This window comes from Patagioenas fasciata, chromosome 4 (assembly GCF_037038585.1).
Source record: "Patagioenas fasciata isolate bPatFas1 chromosome 4, bPatFas1.hap1, whole genome shotgun sequence".
In the NCBI taxonomy this organism is placed as follows: domain Eukaryota; kingdom Metazoa; phylum Chordata; class Aves; order Columbiformes; family Columbidae; genus Patagioenas; species Patagioenas fasciata.
This window is the reverse complement of record NC_092523.1, coordinates 55,057,644-55,085,324: the sequence shown is the minus strand read 5'-3', so window position 1 is coordinate 55,085,324 and position 27,681 is coordinate 55,057,644. Positions and strand designations below refer to the sequence as shown.

At 42.4% G+C, this 27,681-nt stretch overlaps 3 protein-coding genes across 9 annotated transcripts in view; 1 reads left to right on the top strand and 2 right to left on the bottom strand.

The window, feature by feature from the left end:
• G3BP2 (G3BP stress granule assembly factor 2) overlaps nt 1–19,145 on the bottom strand; it is a 29,954-nt gene extending 10,809 nt beyond the window's left edge. The window contains exons 1-7 of one of the 2 annotated variants that reach the window (XM_065836349.2): nt 18,942–19,145; nt 9,924–10,042; nt 4,900–4,981; nt 3,719–3,892; nt 2,725–2,815; nt 1,659–1,761; nt 49–229 (exon numbers count right to left, since the gene is read on the bottom strand). In XM_065836349.2, coding sequence (XP_065692421.1) covers nt 49–229; nt 1,659–1,761; nt 2,725–2,815; nt 3,719–3,892; nt 4,900–4,981; nt 9,924–10,018 — 726 coding nt within the window. In that variant the 5' untranslated portion in view covers nt 10,019–10,042; nt 18,942–19,145. The remainder of the gene's footprint in view (nt 1–48; nt 230–1,658; nt 1,762–2,724; nt 2,816–3,718; nt 3,893–4,899; nt 4,982–9,923; nt 10,043–18,941) is intronic. The other variant, XM_065836350.2, reaches the window with a different exon arrangement.
• The window catches only part of LOC136101007 (albumin), a 433,515-nt gene continuing 415,056 nt past the window's right edge, over nt 9,223–27,681 (bottom strand). Inside the window, exon 15 of the mRNA XM_071807911.1 lies at nt 9,223–9,233. The gene's annotated coding sequence lies outside the window, so the exon portion shown is untranslated. The remainder of the gene's footprint in view (nt 9,234–27,681) is intronic.
• USO1 (USO1 vesicle transport factor) overlaps nt 22,993–27,681 on the top strand; it is a 37,968-nt gene continuing 33,279 nt past the window's right edge. For 4 of the 6 annotated variants that reach the window (XM_065836169.2, XM_065836168.2, XM_071807908.1 and 1 more), the window contains exons 1-3: nt 22,993–23,151; nt 23,875–23,961; nt 24,082–24,146. In XM_065836169.2, the coding sequence (XP_065692241.1) occupies nt 23,086–23,151; nt 23,875–23,961; nt 24,082–24,146 (218 nt within the window). In that variant the 5' untranslated portion in view covers nt 22,993–23,085. Of the gene's footprint in view, nt 23,152–23,492; nt 23,621–23,874; nt 23,962–24,081; nt 24,147–27,681 lie in introns of those variants that run through there. The other 2 variants (XM_065836172.2, XM_071807909.1) reach the window with 2 other exon arrangements.

Genomic DNA, 27,681 nt, shown 5'->3' with positions numbered 1-27,681 from the left:
CCAGTTTATCATCTGCACCTAGAAGCAAAGACATGAATCTTAACTAACCTTTGGTGGTTCTTGTGGTAGTGAAACAGGTTCTACAGGAGGTGGAGATGGAGACTTCTCTTCTAGCTCTTCAAGGGTCTTCTCTTCTCCTTCAGCTTTCAGCTCCTCAGTTTTTGTTTCTGATTCCAGTTCTGGCTCAGGTTCATGAGATGGTTCCTCTAGCGCCTCCTCTATCCCATTGCTACAATAATCAAATGCACTTTATGCAGCTCATCAATTGCTTTGTATTTTATGACTTTTTATATAAGCTATGCTATGGTAATGGTTGGTATTAAAAAGATTGTTCTGCTTCCAGTTGCTACTGCATGGCAGTTACATTGACAATACTGTGGCAAGTTAAGCTGTAGCCTTGTAGCTGCGTACAAAGCCAACTTCCTTCATGCTGAAGCTAAGACATGTTTTACAATTCTCTGCAGAGAATCTGAAAATTACACAGACATATAAACCCTTGGGTACTTCAGAATTACTGCTCCTAAAATAATAGAAACATGGAGAGAGACCAATGGAAGATTCAGCTATACACAAAAATGAAGTCAATTTTGGAATGAAACCTGTAGCTGATTTACAGAAACACCACGTAAGTTCACTGCCCAAGAAGTTGCAAGTCTTGTTTATTGAAAATTGCACATAGCTTCTCCACTCTGTGTGTGCAAAATGTAAGGGATCTGAAGATCTTCACTTCTCTCTTCAGTCACCCAAGTAGTTTACCAAATTCCACCTACGCCTATGCAACTCCTGCCATGGGTTAGCCTATGTCTAAGTGATTATCTAATGAATCTTGCCTTTGCAACTTCTTTCCAATTGGCACAGTAACCCCAAAACATGACTTAACTCTTTTAGGCACCAAAAACTTCCCAAGTCACCGCCAGAATTCCAGCAGACTCTCCTCTTCTGTAAGACTTCTCAGGAAAAGCATTATGTGACCTGCATTTAGTCTTACCGATGATGCTGGTAAGACCTCATCTAGTGATGTCAGAATTTTTTTTTTGAACAAGGAAAGCAGGTGATCAGTTCTAGTAATTTAAAAGGCATTCCTATGTTTCAAAAAAAAAAGCACAGGCTTTTAGTGTTGTTTGGTTTTGTTTGTTGTTGGTTTTTGTTTTTAAACAAAATGTATTTTTCTTGTAAAAACATAAACTTTTCCTTTAATCTTCTTTAGTTTTGAAGACACTTGGGGCATACACCCATTCCTCCAATGTAGCTGTACAGCAGCTCCTCAGAAAGTAGACCCTCCTCTCAACTTCAAATGCTACACAAATTAGCCACCCCTTTGTTAAACTACCTGTTCCTATAAATTACATCATGCAACTCACTAAGTTTATATAACAAAGAGTAAATTAAGTCAGCATGCAAACATGGTTGCTACCTTTCACCTCACATTTGAAATCAGAAATGAAAATAACTTACAAACATAGCAACAGGCCCCACTTCCTCTCTCCCTTCAAGAATCAGTGCTTCAAAATAATACAGTGTTAACATAACATAGATCCACATCAAGTTTAATGTAGTTTCCTACACTTCCTGCTAAACCACATCCAGAATACAAAGCTAAAGCAATTCTGTTGGTTTTGTTAAAAAAGCAACTTCATAGAATAAAATTGACTTCTTACGTTACAGGATGGTTTTCATAGTAAGTATTGCTTGCATTCTCTTGCACAGGTTCAGGCGATGGTTGTCTTTCCTCCTGCTCCTCTTCCACCTCTTCCTCAGATTCTGACACAAAAAGAAAACCTTCCTTAAGTACCTCTGCAAGCATACACAAGCCGCACTTAAAAGGGGATCAAACTAGTAGTAATCAAAGCAAAGCTTAATCAACAAAATAAGGCAAAATCAGCTGCAAGAAAAGGCAGAAGACCCTTCCACTCATTCAAGAGGCTTTGTTTCTTACTATTTTCACAAAAAGGAGAAACTAGAAACACACTGCTGCTAGAAAATTCTGGGAGGAAGGTTCAAGGGTCTTCGAAAGCGGTACATGTTTTTCATATGGTGGCAGTAAAAGAGAAAAATTGCATTGTTAACTCATAAATCTCAGTACCTAAAACTATGATTAACCTCAAATACAAGGATGACTTGCCAAAGATGCTTTGTTCCATAGAAGCAATACGAAAAATGTCCAGAAACTATCAGGTGAACACATGCTCATACATCCTGGCTGTACTCTCCTTTGATTTGCTTTGTCTCAGTGGACAGTTCCACCCAAACAGTAAGGTCAAGTTCAGCTTGTGAGCAGAAATCAGTTGATGAATGGGATGATGCTATGAAGGTGAATTACATCTCATATTCTAAAAGACAATTAGATTCCTTTCTTCAAATCACTTGACCTACAAATTTGACTGAGCAGAGAAATCAAGGCTACCTGATGAAACTAGCTGCAGCGAGAGTACTACTGTTTTCCATTATGTACCAGGCCTCACTCACCCTGAGCCAGTATGGTCCTTCAAGGAATAAGGTACAACTACACCACCTTAATTTGACATAATGTTTTGGACCAGCAGATAGTCTCAGCAACATAAGCTATACTGCCTGCCTCAGTCCCCTCCCAAATTACAATGCTCCCTGAGAATGCGATATAGTTTGTGTCTTTCCAGCTCCTCTGTACACTTCTGAAAGCTCTGCATATGTGCTGGAGGAACAAGAACAAGACAAACTCTACATCACAAGTACAGTTCTTCTCACCTTCATCAAGTTCTCCTTCTGAATCCCCAAATACTTCATCTTCATATCTGAAGATATCATTATGGACATAGAACTTGTTTGGAACAGAACCCTGTAAAAGACCAACACGCTGCTTTTTTTTTTTTTTTTTAATCCTATAAATTAGCAGTCAACAACATGGATGGATTAGAGATATAAACTTTGGGGTACACACCAACATTTTGGAAGAAGACTATTTCACTAATGCCATTTTGCAAGTGGTACCTCTTCTCTAAGCAAGCAATCGAACAGTAACTTCTGCTCAACTGAAAACAGAAGTTTCAAGCAAAAGAAAAACACTTTTGCTAAGTCACGACCATCATAGGTTCTAACTAAACATAAAGTCCCTCAGTTTCATCAAGGAGTCTGAATTTTCCCTATTATGAAAACTTACAATAAAAAAATAGAATGAGCTTTCACAGGGAGGCTGTATGCTTACTGCATTGCATAGGAAAACAACAAAGACATTCAAGAAGACTCTGAAACATTATTTATCAGCCACACAATAGTTTGTGATGGAGGAAAAGAACTACAAAGAACACAAAACACCCTTTACCCTAGCACTGCTCTTCTTTTGCTAGGAGCTAAATTTGAGCAGTAACTTGTATAGCATCAACCCATACTCACATGTGCCAGCAGACTTTAAGAAAGTACAAAACCGCATTAGAGACTGGATCTACAGAGCTGATTTTTTTGTTTTTAATTTATTTGTGCCTATGGCAGCTCCCAAATGCAAGCTCCAATTTGCTTTGCTCTACTGCTCCAATATCTCAAGTCTAAAAAAACAAACCAGCTCAGGATGGGTCCAATACACCCATTTCTCTGCATCCACATACTGTGACACATTTAATGACAGCCTCTGGGCCAAGCTCTAAAATCCAGATCATATCTTTTGTCCCAGTATGACAAGTTGTAGCTACAGGTCAGGATTCCATCATCATTAGTTGGAGTTTAAAGCAATTTTACATATACTTACTTCTGGAGCAAGTACAAAGGTCTGCATGAACTTCCTCATTGGCTGCCCGTTGTTTGACAGCTCTCCCATGACTTGCACAACCACCCCATCGCTCAGAGTAGCATGAGCATCCACATGACGAATCTTGGTGTGGCATTCACTGAACTGTAATGACATCACTTTCTTGTGTATCTCCTAGAAACAGAGTTACATTTCAGCTACATTGAGTTTTGTACAGAGCTTTACGCCTTTTAAGTACTTTTGAGTAACACAAAAAAGCACCCCATTGAAACTCAAAAGGTAAATACAGGAACAAGGAATTGTCTTCCCTGATGACAGTCTACTTGAGCTCATGTAATTTTTATCCTGGAGTTTTACACCAGGGTTGAAGTACTTCTCAGAGTAGTCAAATAGCTTACAACATGTTATCCACTTCTTCTAGCTGTATTACTACACAGGACCTATTTTAAGGATTTCATTTTTTAAAGGGCCTTTAAGAGGGAGAGGATTTACCTTGTCTTTAAAAAAAACACCACCACTCCTGCAAATATAAACCCCAACTGTCTGTGTATCCATGAAGTACCCCAACATCACAGGAGTGGGTAACATTTCCACTGCCAAGATTTTCCTACTGCCAACCCAGGCTCAGCTGGTAAAAGAAGAAAACCTGCCCTGGGCTTAGAGCAATGTTGCTCAAAGATGTGGGTACCACGTGAACAGATGCCCCTAGGTAGCAGACATTATTCTGAGAAAAAGCTACAACCAAAGCAAAAACTTGTGTTTCCTGGACTTATTTCACTTTTATTCCTTTTGAAGAAAACTCCACCCACAGAAGAATTTGGTATTATAACATACAAAATTCAACGTAAGCCACAAAGATCAAAGTCTCCTTCCCAACGAACCACTTCTAACTGAAATAATGCTAGTCTAACAGGTCGTCTTGATTTTGTTTCCCATCCTCAATGTATCTTCTGCCATCTAGATGCAAAGCCAATGTATCAAATACAATCCACAGTAAAACCAGCAACAATCAAGCAAAAAAAGTCACGCCAACAAATTCCTATCTGCCTCTGAACAGAAGGCAGTATTACAAGACATTATTTACCAGATAAGAAAATCAAAGTAGTTGGTTAAAGAAAAAGACTAATTTATACAGGAAGTTCTGAACATTTGAGGACCACAGGACTCATTTTGATACGCACAGCTTGACCATACACTGCTTCTTGTGGTTTCCCACTGGCATCCAGTCCTCCATGCACATAAGAAGAATTCCTGCCGTAAAACCTGCAAGTGAAGAGATATAAAGGTCATAGCAGTGAAAAACCAGAAACAAATCTAGCAAATATTTTAGCCAAAAGTTGTACAGCTCAATGAATGCATCAGGAATTTCAGCACAAACAGCAATTCAAGATATATTTTCCACTTCCAAGGCTCCCAGAACACAGGAACAAACAACAGTCAGCATTTCAGTTCGCCATATATATATATTTTTTTTCTTTTTTTTTTTTTCATACATATTTATCTATAGCAAGCTCCTACATCAACCTCAGCCTTTGATTTCTTTTGATTCAGGAAGGTGGCTTGAAGGTTCCCAATATCAAAATCACCTGATTGTGTTAAAGCTACACCACCCAGGCAATGCGTTAGCCTAAGGAGGAACAACCTGTGTGCCTCTCTGAATGCCCTTCTCTTCAAAGCTTGTGGCAGCAGCAAGGGATTCTCTCTTGGGTTCAGTCTAAACAACTTGTCTATCCAGGCATGCAGCCTCCTCATCTATTCTGCTGTACGTGTCTGTCATTTCACACTTCAGCTTTCTCAGAAACAATGGCCAAAGACCTCATTACAAACCTCCAAAGTATTAGGAAACACCAGATTCTTCTTTTCAGCACCACAGCTGAATAAAAAGCCTCCACAAGAAATGCTGTCTGAAATTAAGTGTTATAAAACAGCAAATGAAAGAAGGCCAAACAAAACTACATCTTACTGCTGCCACACCAAGGGATAAGTTCAGTAGTATATGTAGCTCAAAAGCAGCATTTTCTCTATCTTTCTTACAGTTAGGCAGTGAACAATATTTCATTTGTATTAATTGCAACATTTTTTACAGTAATTGAATCACTACTTACAGCAGCCTCCACTGTGTAACTTTTGACACAAGACTAACATTCCATGTTTATGCTACCCAGCAAGTAGCAGTGTCTTTTTGGTCTTGTAAATAGCACAAACCTCTTGACCACTCAAAAAAACCTCACCAAACCAAAAGAACACCATAACAACAGAAAACAAACAAACAAATTCACCAACCAACTAAAACAAAAATCCTTTCTCGATCAAGCTTCTGGATTGGATTTCAAAAGGTTATATTTTTATATGTAATGTACATACACTTGCTTCCAATATTTTCCAATATTTTTCTTTCCACTTCCAAATTTTGAGCCCAGAACAGTTTAAGTTTTGTTTTGGATTTTTACTGGCAGGTTACAAAGTATGTGACACATGCTTAATATTTTCTGCACATTTAAATTAACAGAAGATCAGGCAAAAACATAATATCACACCCTTTTTTATTTAGAAGCACCTTTTGCCTTGGAAGTGATTGCCACAAGGTCTCAGTCCTAACACTTGCTTTACTTCTACAGGATAACCATTATTATCCACCCTTGTACTGTATATATGAAATAAAATTTTCCTTAAGTTCTTCTCACAAACTCACTGTCACACAGATTGGCAAGGACACAGAACATTTATCTCTAGCTAAACAAGCCAATGCAAAAGGTCAGTTTTAACATAAGGAATTAAACACTACAACTTCCACATTTGCATTTCTAAACCTAGAAACTCTTCCCAGTTCTACTCTCCTGAAAATACAAACCCAAGGTTTTAACTCCCATGACTATGTCAAAAAAAAGTTTGGGAAATATAAGATTGTTTTCTTTGGTACCAACTGCATAACCACATTTTTGAGTGTGGTCCTGCACTTCCTAACAGCACAGAAAAACGAAAGTTCAGTTGAGGCAGTGCACAAGGAGATAGGAAAACATATTTTTGCTCTTTAAATTCCGAAGTAGACTCTCTGACAGTCAGCATATCTTATTAAGTGCTTTCACAGGGAGACCAAGAGTTTAAACTCACTTTTAAGGAACCCTTCAAACTCTTTGGTAGGCAGAAAACTTAACACGTGGGAAATGCAGATCAAGAAAGGAGTAAACGTTGAATCCACAGCTATAGGGAATTATAGATTTGAAGTTAAGGGGCCAGGAAAGCCATACAAATTAACCTGAAGTGCAATGCGCATGCAAACTACACTGAGTAACACCCACTGGAGGGCACGCTCATCTCTGCCTACCTGTAACTCATGGATAAGCTTTAGATAATGAATTGTGACAGGATACTTTGTGCTGTCAACAAATAACTTAAACACTTGCTGTTCAAACTCACTGCCTGCAAGAAGGAGCATGTCAAGCACCAGGAAACCATGAAAACCAAAATCCTTCCACTGCAGTGAGCAAGTTGTTCAAACTAACAGGAAGAGAAACATGGAAGATAAGACGCCCTCTCAGACGAACATCACTCATAAAAGAAGTGGGGCCCAAGAACAGAAAGGCAAATGTCCTCTGTAACTGAGCCTTACGAGTAAAAAGTAGCCACCTACATGATCCAAAAAAGGGACAGCAGTGGCAGAGACTAAAGATGGCTGGAAGACATTTTCTACAATCAGCTCAACAATCAGCTATGATTTTAACAACTTGTTCAACCAAACCACATCAAAACCTCTAGGATGGTTCTGTCCAGAGGTATTTAAGAGAAATTTCACGGATGCTATTTTCAGTGACAACCTGTGTCACCTTTCAAACTGACAGAGAATATTCCTGAGCCCAGAGTATCACCTGCACCAGGGGAGTTTGCCTCATGAGTGTCTATCCAGCTCCCCCAACCTTAGCAGGGCCATTCCAGGAGACAGTTAACCAACCACTCATCAACAGCACCTCCACCTTAAAAATGAAGAATAATCCTGTAGTGTTTTTGGACTAGAGCCCTTGATGAAAACACAATTTCCTCAAGAAAGTAGACTCTATGGACAATTCCCCGTTCCCACTCAATCTACCAGGCATACAGCATAATTTGGAAAGCTGCCTTTCAAGAGTTGAGTCAAGCCTGAGATTTAGAGGGGTGGGAACAATATCTAGTACCTCCTACAAAACATCAAAATTGTCTTCAACAGGCCAAATGTCTCCAGAGACACCATTTTTCCTCACGTGTAGACTTCTGCTAACGCCATATCACCGCAGTCTAGAAACATCAGTCTACGTCTCAAATGTACCAGTAACACCAGCTCCCTAATGCTTCCATATTCAGGGAAGGCGGAGGGAAGGTAAACCTGGAATAGCTGGCTGGCCTTGGACTGAAGCAGTCAGTGAGGAAAAACATACTAACAGTATTTTGCTTCTTAAATCAAAATGCACACACACCCTTCAAATCCTACCAAGGTTAGAGTCACAATCATTACAGGTAAACATTCTTATGAGCAAAATCAGAGACTATTTTCAACACCAGGTTTCAGGCATGGGCGATTTACCCCAATATACAATTTAATTGCAATTGAAAATATATGTTATGAAAGACAATCTCAGTGCAGAATTGATAGCATTCTTGCTCTACTTTTGACATCAGGCTGGGAAACATGGTCTAATGAGCCCTCATAAACTCTTCCCTGTATCTTTGTTTACACAAACAATTTTTAGGTTACAGAGCAAAATGACAGCACACTTCAACAAGAAAACTGTCTTAATAACTTGGGCTTTTCTATCATTCCAAAGTGACTCTGCTGTTCGATAACAGGATTTTTGTTGCATTATCACTCACAACATAACTGTTGCCTTGAAATACTGGTACAGTCACACTTTCAGTCTGTTAAAAGAATTTCAACTGCTTGACCTTTGTAGGCAATGGATAGTTATGCATATCGACAAGACACTAACTTCTGATGGACCCGTCGAAGAGGTGCCTCCAAGGCCAGAGGTCCTTTCCCAGGCCATTTGGGGAGAACACCCAGCTGTGATATGTACCTAAGGAATGTAGTTCTTGGGTCAGAGAGAGCTGACAGTTTGTATATCAGGTATCAATGTGTTACATGAACATATCTGCCCAGTTGTTAATTTGATCTGTCTCAGCTGCTGAAGTTTTGGGGGTGAGAAAAAAAATTCTGCAATTGCTAAAAATCCTGCTTTCAACTTCTGTTAGATTACAAAACAGAGATTCTCAGATGCCTTAAAAACTAGATTTAAATACAGAAAACAACATGGTTCCACAGTTGTTCAGTGATTTAAGTAAAAATGACACCGTTCATTTTCCTTAAATCAAAGCTATAGATGAAAAGAGGCATTATTCAAAATACTGAATTCTTAAGTAAGCCATCTGAGATCTCTAACTTGTTATCCATCAGACAGTCCAATTCTTCACCATGAACCTTACGTCAAGATTTCCGACAAGACCAACTGAAGCAATGATTGCTTTTTTCCTTTTTATACACTGGCAAAGCTACTTTCACCCTTATTTTTTACAAGTCTGCGCTGTTCTAAGTCCAAATGTGGAAATGCAAAATCTTAAGTGCCAAACTGCATGTAGCAAATCAAAACCAGAAAAAGAAGGGAAAAAAACAAAACAAACCAACAACCAAACAAACCACCAACAACAAAAAAGGGAGAAATACATTCAGAGTATCACTTAAACAATCAACACGGGTAAAGAAAACTACTGTATTTTCCACCTACCTTGTCCAGGCCATGACATTTATACTTAAATCTCCAATTAAATCTCCAATCATAATCTGGGGAAAAACTTCTAAAAGGCAATGCAAAATATGGTGTCCTGAAATAATTAGCATGCTTGTTGTAGGTACTAAATGCAAGTGCTTCCATTTTCTTTCCTTTTTTTCTCTTTTTAGGCAAATATTTCTGGAATATGTCCACATTACCATTTTATCAGCTGAGAAATAGCTCACTTTTCCACACAGGAAATACCTTGCTAATGTGCCATACAACCATATGGTCAGATTTGGTTCTCGAGCCTAAAGAGTTTTCAGTAAGATGAAATAGTTTTCCAAGAGCCCAGAAGTTAGTGAGGTCTGTTTCATGCCATACTCAGAAATGAATATTTATCTGATTTATAATGAACAGTACACATTTTTGTACAAAAACATTAGTCACTTTGCATGTGCAAGTGTTACCTGTGCAAGAAGTCAGGAGCTTTATTTAGCAGAGTGTAGTACTGTCTCACAAACTCCCGCCCTACAAGCAGGGGACTTGGCTTCTCCATCACCATTTCTTTGGTATGCAGTGTCAAATGCTGTAATTAAAAACATTTATATTAGTTTGAAGACAAGCTTCATAAAAGGGTGACCATAATGATATTAGAATTTAAACAATTATGCGAGTAAGAAGTTAATTCACACGGAACTTCTCCACGAATTCAGGACAACCTCTCCCACCTCCTTTGAATAAATAGAAACACTTCAGTCAATTCATGTGTTACTTTAACAAGGAGGGAATAAGGGAAAGTAAGTCCCTTAAAGAACAGGTACTTTAAAAAACCAAAACAAAATAAAACTAACACAAATCAACCAAGGAACAAACAAACAAACAAGCAAACTGTTAAAAACATCTACCACCATTTATGTAATAATTTGGCAATAAAGAGATGAGCAATTAAAAATTCAAGTTCAACAGCACTGCAAAACAAACAGGAGTATACTTTCCTAAGTTGGACAGTAATATTCCTTTATATCAAAGTGTATCTGCTTCAAAAGGTTACTCTCACATCTGTAACACACAGGTGGTAGCACCAGTATTCTGAAGTTATTTTCTGAGCTGGATTCGCATTCCCTGTAGACTGAGAAGGGAAATCTTTATATCTCAGAGATGACCAAAGTCTTGGGTACTCCTTGTCCAAGCTCACTGCATTTCACATTTGTCATAGAATAATTTCGTTCAGAAAGGCCTTCTGTGGGTCACCTGGTTCAACTCCAAGTGCAAAGCATGGCCAGTTTCTAACATGTTGCTCATTAAAATAAGTTCTGGATAAGATTATTTGCTAACACGTAAACAGAACTCCCATTGGCAGTTTGTGCCTGTTGGCTGCCATTTTATCATTAGGTACTTGAAGGCAGCAGTAATGTATCACCTCCCCATGCTGCTCCTCTGTTCTTCAGGCTAAACAGGCCCAGCCCTCTCAAAGTCTCCATTCTCCAGGTACTCAAATCCTCTGTGGAAGGGAAGAATGACTTTTGCTCACTAAGCTCCTGCTTGTTTGGCCCTGAACACAACTGCCCTTCATCACTGCAAAGGTACGCTGATGACTCTAATACAGCTTTTCTGCCAGGATACCAAGGTCCATTTGTGCAAAGCTGCTTCTTACCCAGACATGTCCCAGCCTTCACTTTTGCATGCAGTTTTTCCATGCACACACAGGAGTTGGTAAGCTGCCTTTACTGAGCTTTGTGCTGTTCCTGTCAGCCTATTTCTCCAGGCTATCCCTCCAGAAACTTGCTGTGGATCACTCTAGCCCATCATCCAGGTCATAGGAAAAGTGTCAAACAGCATTAAACAGCATCAGCCCCCGTATTGTCCCCAGAGAAACTTCGCTAGCAGCCAGCTATCAGTTGGACTTTGTATCAGTCACCACAACCTTTTGATTCTGGCTGTCCAGCTTCCCATCCACTTCATAGGATAGCTGTCCAATTTGGCTTCAAGGGTACTACAGAAAACCAAGGCCTTACTGAAATTAAGGTAAACCACATTTAGAATCACAGAAACATTCACTGTACTTTCCTCTTCCACTGAGCCATTCACGTCATCAGAGGGCAAGCTACTTGGTCACTTAGGATTTGCCATTGGTACATTCACTCTGGCTATTCCAAACACCTTGTCCTTCACAGACCTGAACACCCAAGATTTGCTTTACAAGCCTCTCCAGGGGCCAACTATAACTTGTCAATTTCCTGTCTCACAGATCACTCATGTCATAAAATGATCTTCAGCACTGTAGAAGTCTGTTTGACAGCTTGACAGAACTTGACATGACGTTTTTTTCAGTTCATGTCAGGAAGGCTGAACTCACTCATAAATACCAGGGTCTGCAACCATGAGATTTCCTCCCGTTCTCTAAAGAAAGCTTTATCTACTTTCTCTCTTTCAAAAAACAAATATGTAGGTAAAACAGCAGGCAAAGAACACCAGGTCAAAAATTCAAGTTTCAAACTTGGAGTCAATCCTAGAATAAGACTTCAGTTTTGTTACCAAAATAACCTCAGCCAGGCAATTCAACTCAACAGTAAGTAAAAAAGACTGTTTGCAATTACAGCTGGCCAGGACATAAAGCACATGAAGTGAAATTGAGAGATTAACCTCAGCTCAAGAAGGGCCTGTAATAAAGGTAAAATATACACAGGAACAGTGCCACAAACATGTCAGATCTTGCATCAAAAGGAAACTCAGAATAAAAAAACCCAAGTACTTAGCTGAAATAACTTACACTCAATGGATTGTCAAAATAATCTCAACCCAGCAATCCAAGCCACAAAACAATACCAAAAACTGTTCCCAAATACAGCTAGCCAGGAATCACACTTGAAACAACGGCCTGAAAACCTTGTAGGCAAGGCAGCAGGCAAAGACTGGAATACGGGTTTTGAACTTGGAGACAAAAAAAAATCAGAAAACTTACTTAAGATTAACCAAAATTTTTGTTATAACCTTCCATGACTCTGAAACACAGTATTAGCAGGGACTCATGGCAAGCCCCTGGAGGAAGTGATATTGAAAATCAGACCCCAAACCAATCATCAAGAACACTAAAGGACATCAAGGGCTTGAGCTCTGTTCATGTTCAAAGTGGGAACCTCCAAAGAAACAAACACTGAGCTATTTGGGGATCTTCCTAACATGACTCATGCTACAGTAATGGCACACACATGGGAATTTTACTTAGAAACCAACCTTAAAAGAACCTCAGTTTCTACAGGTAAGAGCATGCTATTTTTTTGCTCCTCTGCCCATCAGCAGGTGATGAACACAAAATTGGTGATACAGTCATTACCACAAACAATTGTGAGAATACACAAGGACAGAGCTTCATCCCTTTGTTTTTTTATTAAAGAAACTATTAAAAAGCAGATCATAGCCAACACACATTCTTATGAATACAGCAATAAGAAAAGTATATATGTTAACAAATTGCTGGCATGCCACAAGGAACACTGAATATGCCTCTGGGTACAAAACATCATAATCTGTGACAAGTCATTACACTACATCAGATCTGTATCATACTAGATCTTTTCTTCACTGGAAGCTGTGCTATTTCAGGAAAGGCTGCTGAAACCTTTCAGAAAATCTGAGAAAGGCAAGTAAGCAATAATCCCACAAAGTAAATCCTTCCCTAACGACTTGAAACATAAGTTGGTTTACATGCTCAAAGAGATTAGTATAGTCCACCTCTGTCCATATTTCAAGTGATAGCACTATTGATTTACATCACAAAATCGTAGTATTTTACAGGATGTTTCAGTAAAACTTTTTGCCTGTCTCAGTATTACTTCCTTTCATTATCTCTTCAAAGATCTCTATGGGGTAGTGGAGGCTTAATGAATTGTTCAGGTCCCCAAGACATTAAAAGGCAGTAAAATGAAAGTGCAAATACTCCTTGCTATCAACATGGATGCTGTGAAAGCAGGTTTTAAAAAGATTAACATCTTCACATGTACCAATTAGTACAGCACCTTCTTCAGGTCACGGAGGTGTTTGGAGGTAAAGGCACCAATGAAATTTAAGCAAAAATCTAAGGCATTGGCATCAACAATTTAAATAGTGTAAACTCACAAAGAATGGTATCTCCATGTTTTGCTAGACACTAATGGAAGCCCCATAGATACTACATATACATATTCTTATTTTTCCAGTTTTCATTGGTACATACTCAAGAGTAAAGAGTACTAAAGAGTAAAGAGTAAACAGCTAAGAAAGAATCTGAGCACTTGTCTCACTTGAATGAAATGAGCCACATTCTTAGGTCAGTTTGAATAGCCACTGGGAAAGTGCCTCAATGAGAACTTAATGCTTGAGACACTTGAGTACATACTACCCAGAAACAAAATACTGAAACTGAGATGGCAAACACCAAAAATCAAGAAAATTTATCTTCTAGTTTCTTTATGGTGCAACTGTTGTGTTATAGAATGCCCCTCCATCACACACACTGATAAAAACCATAAGCTACATAGACAGGCTAACACCCGTGCAATTGTTGCTTGTCCACAAGTAATTCTGCCTACATCAAGCAGACGTTAACAATTACCTAACAAAATTTAATTTCCACCATATTCAGTACTTCAAATTCCTGTGCTGTCAGAAAGGTATCCTGGATTTGCAGTGCATTCTTGAACCAAGGAGAACTGGCAGCCACATGATATGTTTTGTAATAGACTCTCAAACTGGAGGACCCAATGGAACATGGAATTCTCTTCTTCTCCAGACAAGGCTCAGAGGTAAGGGACACAGAGACACCCACCTGGGGGTGCAGACTCCAAACCTGAAGTAACACGCACCAGTGCAATACTTCTTGCAACTTCAATTTGCACAACTCAAGTTCATAACAATTTAACAACAACTTAAGCCCACAGCCAGGACTGGATAACTTGTCACTGTTACCTCAAACAACCAAGTTCCTATCTTGAGTTATTGCCACCTTCACTTCTTTCAAGAAAACAAAAACAAAGGGAGAGTTAGCACAGAAAGAAATTTGTTATTTGCATGCAAAGATAAGCAAATGAACAAAAGCACAAAGGTTATTTTCCTCTAAAGAACAACACTGACTGCAACTGCTAGTTCTGAAATAAATAGTAACATTAATTTAACCTTGTAACAACATCAAAGCTACATTCTCTTAGATTCAGATACAAGATTATTACAGACTTTCCTCAGCTCTGCAAAAACCATCTTTTGATGGCCAGGAATAACAAATGCAAGCCATGACAAATATAGGAAGATGACAGACTTTGCAACTAGATGAAACTGCTAAGGGATAAAAGGATGAGATATAGCTCGCTTTGGGACATTAGTGCTGAAGTATGTGGGAATCAACTCCCACAATAATTTCTCAAGTCCACACCAAATTAAGTGTGCAAATTCATTCAGCCCATAATTATTTTTATACTTTATTTATAACTTTATTTATTAAGCTGTGTTTGTCAGTTCTTCAAATAAATACAAAACCCACCCAAACTATCACCCATCAGTTTGCACAGGAGGGCAGCAGCAATTCGTTTTTGAAGAAGTATTGAAGGCTACTAAGTGCTGAGTAGTCAAAATGATCACTGGCATACATCTTGCTCAATAAGCAGCTCTCACATTGGAGAGGCTTTTTTTCTAAAACATATGCATGCTTTCTCATTATTATTTCCCTTACCCATAGAAAAAGTAGTATAAATAGTCATCTGTGGCAAGACATTAAGTTACCTGAGGTGACGACTGAATTACCATATGGTGGCATACACCCTCAAATTTAGGTATCCAAAGAATAAACTTTGGCACAAAGTCTTTGACTGTACAAAAAGAGGTAATTCAAACCTACCTCCATCATGTTTCAAGACAGACTGACAACAGTGACATTGCCAGGATGCCCCACCAATTCTACGTCAAAAGAAAAAGCTGAACTGAGTTCTGAAAGGAGCTCAAGAAAGCATCATCTGAACTTGAAGGTAACCTTCATCAAGACAAACCTGTAAGCTTTGGGAGGAAGATGCAGGCCTCTCCGCTGGCTTCACTAAAAAACCATGAGCAAGTAAAATATTTTGCTTTACTGACAAGCAAATTTCATCCTCTGAACAATTCTTCCATAGACCAATTAGTCTGTGACTGTAAGCACACAGACACCAAACTACAGTTTCACATACATCTGCAACAGCATGGTTTGTTCTGAAATCCACAAGTCTGCAACTCATGTCCAAGTTGCTGATCAGATTTGAATATACCACCTAAACTGAAAATAAAATTTGGCAAAATGCTCTTGCAAATCAGAAAGATGCTCCCCACACAGTGAGCCCGTGAAGCAAAGCCATGAGGGGCACTGTGGTGTTTCCCACACCACAGAAGCCAAGAGAAAAAAAAAAAAAGGAAGAGAACAGCTTTCATTATCTTGGACACATTTTTCCTAAATCCAAATTACCACTTTTAAACTGCTTTTCCTACTACAGACAAGCAAATAATGCCTTAAATAGTGTGCTCGCTATCGCAATCCACAACCATGACTCTGAGATGCCACTACTGCAACACATTGTGCGAGTAGCCACACCTTGAATAAAGCTGAAATACCAAACTGCAACTGACAGTCCAGCTAGCATGAGCTAGGGCATCTGTCATACAGCTCTGCAAAGGCTGGCAAGTATTTCATGGTAAAGTAAAAATAAGCATTGACTAAAATGAAAAAATACTAAAAAAGCAATTGGAAGTTCCAAACAACTCTGTTCAGTACTGAAACTACCTTCTCTCTCTTTCATGCTCTCCAAGGTAAGCACTCAGATCATCCTCCATCTGCAGTAAGGGCCAGCAAACCTGTATAAACTAACATAATCCCTTTACTTTATGATCTGCTTCACCTAATCCACTACAATCTGAACTGGCTGAGCCGCAAGGCACAGCATGCAGCTCTTTCAAATTAAGCAGTCCAGTGCCTTGGGTGTTGGTGTGTTGTTTCTTTGGTCTGGGTGTTTGTTTTTTTTTTTTTTTTTTTTTTTTTTTGAGAGAGAAGAATCTAATGGCACCCTGTATTTTAGGCAAATTACTATTAGAGGGGACTGTCTTCTGGGCAGTTAAACTGCACTATCCAAAAAGGCTAACACCCACCCAAATAACAACAGCAATTATAGTCAATGGTATCACAACTTCTGGGGAAGCCTCTACACCTCTGTGCCATCATCCAATGCCAGGTTCAGTGCCTTTCTTCTCATATCTCATCACATATACTTATTAGTCTGACATATTAATCTTTTCACACGTTCCTTGAGTTGCAATGCTGTTCTTCATTTGTCAAGCAGTCTCAAAAGAAATGACATCCAGTGTCACAACTCCTACAATAAGAAGGAAGACTCCAACACTGTGTGTTAAGATACTGTGTTTCCTCAGCATATTTTCAGCACTGTAAAATATTCTTTAAATGACATAGTAGATGTATAATTGAAAAGCTCAGTTTCATAAAGGAAAACATTTTGTTCGTAAGGACACTGGCAGATAAGTAGACTGGATGGTCAGCTCATTCTGTTCTCTCTTTAGTTTGAGCAAGCTGTCACAGCAAAAAAAAAAATTCTGGTACTGAAAAATTCTTATTATATAGATCATGATTCCATACAGCAAGCCCACATCTGCCAATTAGTATATTACAAGAATATTTCAAATGGTAAACAAGGATTATGCCCCTTATACCCAAGCAACCAGAGCCCACAAGTTCAGCAGGATGTTGTTTCCTTAAGAACGAAAAGGCCTTCCTAGGGCAGGTATAGCCCTATAGGCATACTTACAGTCACAATGGAGACAGAATGTCTCCTTAAAGATAAATTATCTCTAACTTTGGAAGGGTCCCTTGCTAACACCACCTTCTTGGCTCAGAATGCAAGTTGACAAACCCTATACTCACTCACAGTGCTATGATAATACAGCTATACTATTTTGAGGTACTTAGGTACACATAGTAGTGCTTGCTCCATATTAATTCAAGTTTGCCACACAGCACTGAGCAGGACAGCATGGCCTATACCATTAAGTAACCATTTCTTCTAAGTTGGTGGCTGATCTTATTCTGCTACTCCTCCCTAATTAAAAGCATCCATAAGCAAAATGAAAAAACCCTTATCTATCTGAGGCAGTAGAGAGCACTTTACACAAAAAATAAATTCTTACTAAGAGAGGTTATCTTTCCCCTCACACTCCTCCATCCCATTATAGATCAAAGAATATTGGCTCTAAAAATACAGGTTGCAGTATAAGTATTCTACCGGCACAAAAACTGAGCAAGGAACAAAATAACTTATTCTGTTTCTCAACAGATCAAAAGTATCTTGGGTATCTTTACACTTCTTTCTGAAACAAAGCAGAACACTTGCACACTGAACTTGAAATGCCTAGAGGGCTCAGGAATTGCCAAACCCACACAGAAGGCCACAATTTAAAAAACTCAACACGACTAAGTCTTTCTGGTTGAAATCAAACAATAATCTCATATTCTCTCATTCTCTACCACATTACTTCTTTCATGTGGTGGTACTAGTTGGAACAAAGCTCAAGATCTAGGGTCACCCAGCTACCAAGGAATCTTAAATCTTTGCCCCGGGGATGCTCTTGTGCACCCACACTGGAACTGCAACGACCTTTACTTTAATCCTCCGAGGTGAAGGGGAGCAAAAGCCTGAAAACATACCAAGCTCAGTTCAGAAGCCAAACTAGAGAAGCTCACAGAAGAGCCACGGAAAGCACAGATTTGCAAAATAAAAGGTGCTTGTAACAACTTCAGCCATATTATGTGTGAAAACAGAGATGCTCAGGTTGTGATAGGGAAATGAGGAAGCACAGAAAGTCCGCAGAGCTGGGAGAGATTTTACTGCCAGTGATGCTATCGCAACACCAACTCCTAAGAGAAAAGGAAGGCTCAAGGAGCTGAGGATGGAAAGCTGAGGTTGCTTCTGCAGTGCAAATGAGACTGAAAATGCAGCATCCTGCACGTGCCCAAGTCCCGATACCTCTAGAGGCCTCAGGGAGGCGATGCATGAGGGGTAGAGAACAGGGCCGAACGCTGCAGCAAGCACCAAGTAACGCAGGGCTCGAGGCGTTACGCCTGGAAGCGGCGGGTAAGCGGGCGGTTTTTCCTCGGGCCTACCCCCACCGCCCAGGACGAGGTGGAAGAGTGATCGTCGGCGGGCAACACGCCGTCAAGGTGACGAAGAACAAAAGCCCCCCCCCGCCCGCTCCGCGCCCCGGCTCCGCCACCCCCGCACCACACCGGGCGAGAAACCGGGCCGAGAGCCAGAGGCCAGGCCCGGCCGCGCCGAGGCGGGGCAAGCAGCGAACGGCAAAGCCAGGCCCCGGGGCGCTGCCGCCCGGTGCGCGCCTCCCGCGCCGTTCCCCTCAGCCCCGCGACCGTTAAACGGCCGCCCCCGCCCCGAACCGCCGCGGGGCCAATCCCCCGATCTCCCATCGCTCACCTAGGGAAGAAGTCTCAGTGCTCGGCGGCGGGGCGCGTCCTCCCCAGGACCTGCTCGCTGTCGGGCGCGGCGAGCCTGTCCCTCGGCGCGTCCCGCAGCGGGGGGCAGGACGGAGCGACCGGAGCACGGCGGCAGCGATGTCACGGCCGGGCGGAGGAGGGGCGGCCAGGGCTCCGGTGCGCGCGTGCCTGTGCGCGCGTGCGCGGAGCGGAGCGGAGAAAGGAGGGAGCTGGGCGGGGCCGGGGGGGAGGGGGCGGACGCGCCCGCGCCCGCGCCCTCCGTATTGTCTGGGCTCTGCGTGCGCGGGCTCGCCCGCCTGCCCGCCCTCTGAGTGCTCTCTGCCAATCTCCGCCGCCCGCCCGCCGTGACGTCTGCTAGGGCGCCCTCTTCCCGCCGAGTGGCGGTGGGGCGGGCGGTGCGTGCCCGCTGGCGGGGCGGGGCGAGCGGCCGTTAAGTGGCGAAGGAGCAACCCTTAAAAGACGCAAGGCGAGACTGAGCCGATTTTGGCTTCATCTGTCTGTTTCGCTGCTTTGCTGGGCTTCAGGGATGACGGCTGGGAGGCTCCGGGTGTCCGTAGTGGCTTCTCTCGACTCCTGCAGCTCCACCGGTTGCCTTGGGAGCGCGGAAGCTCCGTGCTCTTTGTTTAACTAATCTTATTCTGTTTTACAGGCTTGCAAAAGGTACGATTTCGTAGTGAGGTCTTACCGTGCTGTTGGCTGTGGTGGAGACAGGACACGGGTGTCCGTGGTGGGAGCGTGGCTGGGAGCTGTAGCAGTACACGGGATCACCTGAAGGGAGGTCACTGGGTCACACATGGAGTTTTGCTCCTTAGATCTCTTTGACTTAGTTCTAGCAACCTGAAAAGTGAAAGGTGTAATCACAGTTGGTTTAAAATGGGTGTCATTGTGTGGCACCCTCATTTGTAAGTTCTAAAATAATCGGTAGTTTTGGTTCAAATATCAAATAGCTATCAACTAATTACTTCCCAATGTGACAACACCTGGACTTTGGAATGTATTCCGTGTCCAAACTCCTTGTTTCAGAGGGCTCTGTCTCATCCCATTGACTTTTAAAGAATTTGACTTTTGAGGTGTGGATGCCTTCAGCAGTAGGGACACATCACATATCGTTCTGAAAGGTAAATGGCTTTTCACTGATGTTGTATATGTATGGATGTAAAACTTTCAAATAAAGAATTCAGTGTTTTGTGGGAGAACATGGGTTTTTTTCCCTTTTCCCCCCCTTTCCCTCCCCCCTTTTCCCCCCCCTTCCCCCCCCCCCCCCTCTTTGACCACTGCCCAAATTGAACATTTCTAATGAGTTCTGGTGTTTGTGCCTATCACTGGTCCATTCTCATTGGAAAGGGTGGAGGGACCCTTTTTTAACCCGTATGGTATCCAAAGCACTTTTACTTAGGAAAAGTAGTTTTAAAAATAATAGCACCTGTTTCTCTGATACTGGGCAATGAAGTATAAGAAAGCATACAAAAAATTTAGAGAGCTTGTGCTTGTCCAGTTTTAGATCACAAGCACTGCTGACATGGCCATGTTTGCTGTAAACATGTAATTTGGCAAGTAAACATCTTTGAAGGTTTGCTTGCTGTTCAGGAAGGTAGAAAAACTCTGGGGCTGTGTGCCAGGTTGTTGCCATGCAGAGGAAAGCAGGGTCAGTGGAAAAGGAAAAACATGGCCAGCAGGAGGCATTTGGGAAGTTCTTAGAGGTACAGTAGAGCCCTCTGAGAGTTTTGGATTGTTTGTTGGAAAAGGCAATTGCTTAGAAAAAGTGTTTGCTTAAGAGGTGGAATGCACAGCAGGTTGAAGATGAATTGCAGGTGTGTGTTTGTGAAATACGTCAGAAATGAGTAGTTGTTCTGCATCGTTTCATTAGGTTGAGGGGTTTATGGCATCTAAAAGCTTATGTAGCTTCTTAAGGACTGGAAGTGCTCAGGACTCCAGAAGAAAAGCAGTTATAAATCAGAAACGGCTTGACAAAAGTTTATTTTTTTACTGACTTTTGTGATGTCTTTTTAGGTAAATGCATTTGGTTTTGGTGTCTGTCTTTAGATGGAGGAGGAAGCTGTTAGTTTCAGAATACTGACAATGTTTAGTTTCAGTTACATATGTTAGTGTCGAGGGTTAAGATTGCGGGGTGACAATCAAACCCTGGCAGATGTGTTGTTAACCTCCTCTCCCCCCCACTTCCCCCTTTTGCCCCTCCCTCTCCCCCCTTCCCACTCAGGACAGGCGATCGGGAGGGAAAGAAGGACAGAGAGAAGAGAGTTGGAAAAGTTAAAGATGTTTTACTAATGCTACTAATAAGAATAGAGAAAATAATACAAAATATACAAAACCAATCTTGAAAGTCTCAGCAACTGCAGAGCCAGCACCCAAAGTCCTGGATTAGACTCTGTAGCCAACCAGAGCTGGATTCAGTCTGTCACTAGGCCTCAGTTCGCAGGGACGACCAGCAAGGTCCTCTCCTAATGTCGGCCATGAGGAAAAAAGGGAAAAAAAGGGAAGCAAAAGGGAAGGAAAAGGGCCGAGATTCTCGTGATCTCCCACTTCTATATGAAGTATTCATGTGAATGGAATGTTATACACCATTGGTCAGTCTCTCGGTCATCAGTTTTCTCGTTGCCCCTCTCGCGAGATGTCCATCCGTGCTTATCAATAAGTTTGCATTCCATTGCTAGGTTTAACCAAAACATGTGTTGGGTTCTCCAGGAAAATGCAGCTAACATGAAGGCTTTAGCTGACAGGCAAATTCACTAAAAGAGAAACTTGTTTTTAACAAAACCAGGACAGTTAGTTAAAAAAAAATTAATTCTTTAGTTGATTATGAAAATAAAATCTCCAAAGCTCTTACATTAAATTTTGATGTGAAATGGGTTTTTTCCTTGGAAGGAAATGAAATCATTTTAGTACTAAGTAGAATTATCAGTTCCTTTCTGTGTTAATTTGCTACCGTTGCTATGAAATTTGCTGTAATTTAATATGCAGAAAAACAAAATACTACAAAACCACAAATTCTCTTGGTAACCATCAGGATGGCTGCATCAGGATCAAAGGTCATGAGCAGATGTGGTGTCTGCAGCATTTGGAGGGCTGGTTGTTGGATGTTGTTTCTTGGTGGGAATATGGAGACTATTGCAGTAGCATCAAATGAAGGGAAATTCTGCACCTGCAAGAAACTTATCTACTTATTGATGTTCTCTTAGACTTAACCATAAGTGGTATCTGGCTAAGCTTCTATTTCTCACTGAGTTGACTCTCTTCCAAAAATGTAATACAGCAGCTTTCTTCTTCTAGTTAGTTTTTATCACATTTTCTTTTTCCTTTAAAAGCAAACAATTCCTGAATTCCAAGCCTTAGGGTGTGCTGGGGTTATTCTGGACACAACAACTCCTGAGACACCAGGAGGGGAACTGCTTACAGGAGTGTGCTGGTTTTAGTTTTTAGGGCAGGTTAATGCCCCCAGCCCCTGTGGATCTGCAGAATGTTCTAGTGTCTCATGTAGTATTCAGCCCTGTTTCCTACTTTTTTTTTTTTTTTGATAGTGACAAACGCAGGCAGCAATGTGGGTAACGATTATGGCAAAAAGCATTGTAAGCTGGGGTTGACCTGGGAGTGAATGTTGATCTTGTGTTCTGCCAAATTTTAAAAAAAGCTTAATGAGGCTGATAATTATGGGAAGGAAGGTTGTTTTGGCTCCATTAATTCTGGGTGGGATGAAATGCAACAGCACAGGCAGTGGTTGCACGCTGGATGGGGTGACAGGGCTGCGGGTCACAGGTGTGGGCTTCGGAGGGGTCCTGCTCAACACAACCAGAAGCGGGAGCGCCTCGTCCCTCGTGTGCGCTGTGGAGCCTGTGTGGGCTCGCAGGGTGCAGCTGCAGGACCCAAGGAGGGGTGCGCCCTGTCATAAGGCAGAGGAGGAGCGGATGAAGACTGTGCCACTGCCGCCACCTGACCGCGGCACGGCCGCGCAGGGCTGGGCGTCCCTCCGAGTCCGCCCCCTCACCACCGGCCACGTACGCGCCACGTCGCGGCGCACGCGCGGCGGCCGCTTCCGTCGTGGCGGGGAGGCGGCGGGTCCGGGAGCGAGGTCCGGGGGACGCGGGTTGAGCTCCGCCAGACGAGCCACCATGAACTTCTTGCGGGGAGTCATGGGCGGCCCCAGCGCCGGGCCGCAGCCCTCCGGCACTGAGACGGTGAGCGGGACAGGCGGCCGCTCGGCGGGGCCTAGGCGCTCCCGGGTGGCCCAGTGGAGTCGGGAAGGCGCAGGGGTGCACCGGTGCGCCGCGTCCCTCGTCCGCTGCACTGGGGCTGCGGCGAGAGCCGGCGGCCGCGGGGCGCCGCTCGGACCCTGGCGGCGGCTTGTTTTTGGCAGGCCGCGGCCGGCCGGACCAGAGGGGAGCGCTGCCGGGGTCGTTCCCGCAGGGCAGCGTGGGGGAGGCGCTGCTGGAGCGTTCCCGAGTCGCGGCGGTGAGAGTCCCTCCAGCTGCCCCCGGCGCCGGGTGGTGACAGTGTGTCCCGCGTCAGCCGAGTGTTCGGGAGACAGGCAGAGCCGGCCTGGTGCCCTGCAGTGGCAGCATAGGGGCGGGGAACGGCCTCGCCTCTCCATTCCCGGGCCGGGAAGTGCAGACGGCTGGGAAAACGCTTTGCTACTGTTGCCAGCAGGCAGGTCCTGGAAGCTGTCCTAGGTTTCTGCAAGTATCCTGGATTTGTCTGCCTTGCTGTGACAGTTTTGGTTTTGTTCGGGTAGTCTGAATGTGCGGTGCCTTATTCTGCTCAGATAAGTTATCGTTGAATGCGGGGAATTAACAGCTTTGCCTTGCAATGGCCGAAATGGGGCTCTGTTTTGTGGACTGATTTGGAATCAGTTACATCTTTGTGGCACGTTGTCTTTTACCACGTATCTTGTACATATCCAGATTCAGAAGCTGTGTGACCGCGTAGCTTCTTCGACTTTATTGGATGACCGGAGGGATGCTGTACGTGCTCTTAAATCGTTATCAAAGGTAAGTACCGATTTTCCTGAAGAGTTGTATGGGTTTTTTGTAGTTTTGTGATGTATTGCTTAAAGAGCTTTGTTTGGGCTTTGAGCGAGACCGCTGACTATTCAATTTTTCTCCAAATAGAAATACCGACTGGAGGTGGGCATACAAGCTATGGAACATCTCATCCATGTTCTTCAGACAGACCGGTAAGGATGTTGCTAGCCTCTGGCGATGGCCTTCAGCTGATAACCTGACCCTGCTCTGCTGCTAAAACTGACAGACTTCATACATAATGCTAGGATTTTTAACAGCTTTTCTGTCCTGGTGGCTTTTTATGATGACAAACTGAATTGGAGCATAGTTAGTGGTGAAAAGAACAGATTTCTAGAAATGTGGATGAGCAGGACAGAAAGACCAGTTCTAGAGTAAAGGTGGTACCAAAGTGTATCTTAATGCTGCCAAGTGGTCTGTTTCTACTACTGTGGAAACAGGGCAAGGTAAATCCAAAGTTAGAAGGTTAGCTAAATAATGTATTTGAAATAACCCAAGTCAACATATTACTGCACAAAAAGTGAACTAGACAGAATTAAGAGGAAATGAATGAAGTCAGCAAATGTTTTTCTCAGATGTGTTGTCATCAGCTGAATCGGTAGAATGAATCTGTTTCGGGGAATAGTGCAGGTGCTTATATTGAAGGGTTCAAGTTAATGTGAGAGCTGGACTCCATGTAGAAAGGGCTGCTGTTAAAGTGTGACAGCATTCTGAATATGTGAATTAGAATGTAACATTTATGCAATTCAGAATTTAAAGTATCTTTGCTGTCCATTTCTTTCTGCAAGTGATTGCGTTTCTGTACTTGATAGCACTCGTGTTGTAACTTGGAACCTGTTTGCCGTGCTCTGATTTAAGCTTCAAATACTGCACATTGTTGGTGCTTAGGTAGGCAAGTGTTCTGTAGCTGCTTTTCAGTCTGGATTTGAGCATTAAACTGGTAAAAAGATAAAAAGCTGTCATAAGGGCAGGTGTGGAATACTTGCATGTGCATACATGGGAAACAGGAATTAGGAAAGTAGCAGTTCAGTGTCTAGAAGGAGGCATCTTGCTCTGCTTATATGTAGAGGACAAGAAACCTTTCAGTGCTCAGCTGAAGGCTGTTGGTGGCCTTCCTTACTTGGCCGGTTATGCCAGCTGGGAAGAAGGTGTGGGGCTGGTGTCTAGATAAGTACATGTTATTTCTATTCTTTTGGCTGGGTAGTTAAAAATGGATGTTTGGCCTGCATGGAACTTGGATGATGAAAACAGTAAAAGGGAAGGTTATAGGAGTAACTGTTACGGATGTAAGGGGAAGCCCTTCAAAAAATTAGGTCAAGGACCTTCTTTTCATCCACTTATCTGCTCTTGAGGACAATTTGAACTTTGAGAAGGGAGGCAGGGTCTATTGATCTCCTTTCCTTTGAGATGCTAAATCTAAGCCTTGAGAGTAGGGACTTAAGAGCTTTTCTGTGCTTTTTGGGCTCCTGTTGTCCCTTTAGAAGTTATGTGTGATGAAGCTCTGTTCAGATGTCTGGGGCAACTCGGGCTGCAGTTCAAAAAAACCAGTAAATAGCTGTTATTGGTTTTTTGGGTTTTCAGCTACAAAGATGGTGCCTTACACAAAATGTTGATAGACTCATTTCCTAATACATGTTTTATGGTGGACTATCACAGCAGCTGGCCTACATGTTGTATGCTCATGTGAGAGCAGTTTATTTGTAGCTTCTCTGTCTTACACATTCAGGTACGTGTTACAGGTGGTATGAATGCACCATTTGGTGTCAGTGATTGTAGAGCGGAGGCTATGGGGACTCTTTCAGTTGTCAGAATACAAATCAGTGCCAGCTCGCCTGATAAACGAGTCGCACGCTCAGCTGTCCTGATGCCCAGTAGGACTGGTGTATTGAACTGGGAGGTCGATAGTCTGAAGAGAACAGTACTGTTGTATCATCACTGTTGCAGTCTGTGCCTATGGGTGTGATCTTTGGACCTTTCTAGTGTCCACTTGAGGTGTCCTGAAGCTTTCTGAAATGGAAAATGCTTGTTTCTTCCTCCTGTTGTCCTTTATTTTTTTCCATTGCAGCTGCTTAAGATTATTTTTAAGAGGCAGAAATGCAACTTCAGAGAAGAGTTATTGACTCAAGTTGTCTTCTCAGGTGTCACTGTATTCATATGTGTGACTTACATATGTTGGTCCTGTATGTTGACTGTGTTGCTGTGAAGTTTCACAGAATCACAGAATGTTAGGGATTGGAAGGGACCTTGAAAGATCATCTAGTCCAATCCCCCTGCCGGAGCAGGAACACCTAGATGAGGTTACACAGGAAGGCGTCCAGTGGGTTTTGAATGTCTCCAGAGAAGGAGACTCCATAAGCCCCCTGGGCAGCCTGTTCCAGTGCTCTGTCACCCTCACTGTGAAGAAGTTTCTTCTCAAATTTAAGTGGAACCTCTTGTGTTTCAGTTTGAACCCATTACCCCTTGTCCTACTGTTGGTTGTCACCGAGAAGAGCCTGGCTCCATCCTCCTGACACTCACCCTTTATATATTTGTAAACATCAATAAGGTCACCCCTCAGTCTCCTCTTCTCCAGACTAAACAGACCCAGCTCCCTTAGCCTTTCCTCATAAGGCAGATGCTCCACTCCCTTCATCATCTTTGTTGCCCTGCGCTGGACTCTCTCCAGCAGTTCCCTGTCCTTCTTGAACTGAGGGTCCCAGAACTGGACACAATATTCCAGGTGTGGTCTCACCAGAGCAGAGTAGAGGGGAAGGAGAACCTCTCTCGATCTACTGACCACCCCCCTTCTAATACACCCCAGGATGCCATTGGCCTTCCTGGCCACAAGGGCACAGTGCTGGCTCATGGTCATCCTGCTGTCCACCAGGACCCCTAGGTCCCTTTCCCCTATGCTGCACTCTAATAGGTCATTCCCCAACTTATACTGGAACCTGGGGTTGTTCCCACCCAGATGCAATACTCTACACTTTCCTTTGGTATATTTCATTATATTTCAGATTACAGAAGGTCTAATTTGTTTAGAAATAGTCAAGGACCAAGAAAAGATAATGCTGAAGTCAAAACTGTGACTTTTGTTTTCTTCTGTAGTTTAGTTTTAGGCAAGTATGCTTTTTCAGTGATTATTAGATTGGTCTGAAGATGGGTGACTGAGTTCTTGAGTTGAAACCTTTTAGCTATGAATCTGCTGATGGTTATCATATTACAGACTGGAGATATCATGCTTGTGTCTGCCCATTGTCTTGGATGCACACATGTAGTTACTGTGGTTTTTGTGCATCAGAATGTGAATATGATCTGTGGGATTCAACTCTTAGTTCCCAGTTAAGTAGAGGCAGGACTTGGTTCTGCTATATCAGGTAGTGCTTAATTTGCTCTCCAGCCTATTTTGCAGGGATGGGGTGTTTGGGTGGAAAGAATTACCGGGTGGTGAGCCAGCAGCAGGCATGTGTCTCTGAATCCACAGAGTCTTAGTGTGTGTGGAATGGATAGCTGGTGTAGAGAGTGCTGTAACATGAGAAGAATGGCAAGTGCAACCACACTTTCCTATTATGTATTTACCAAAATAAATGGAATAGTTCAAGATGCACAACTGTTCGATCTTTAGCAGCATTGCTTTTACTGGAATATGTAATAGCAGTATGAAAAACTGAAGCAACTCTGCGGGTAAGAGATTATTTCCTAATACAAATA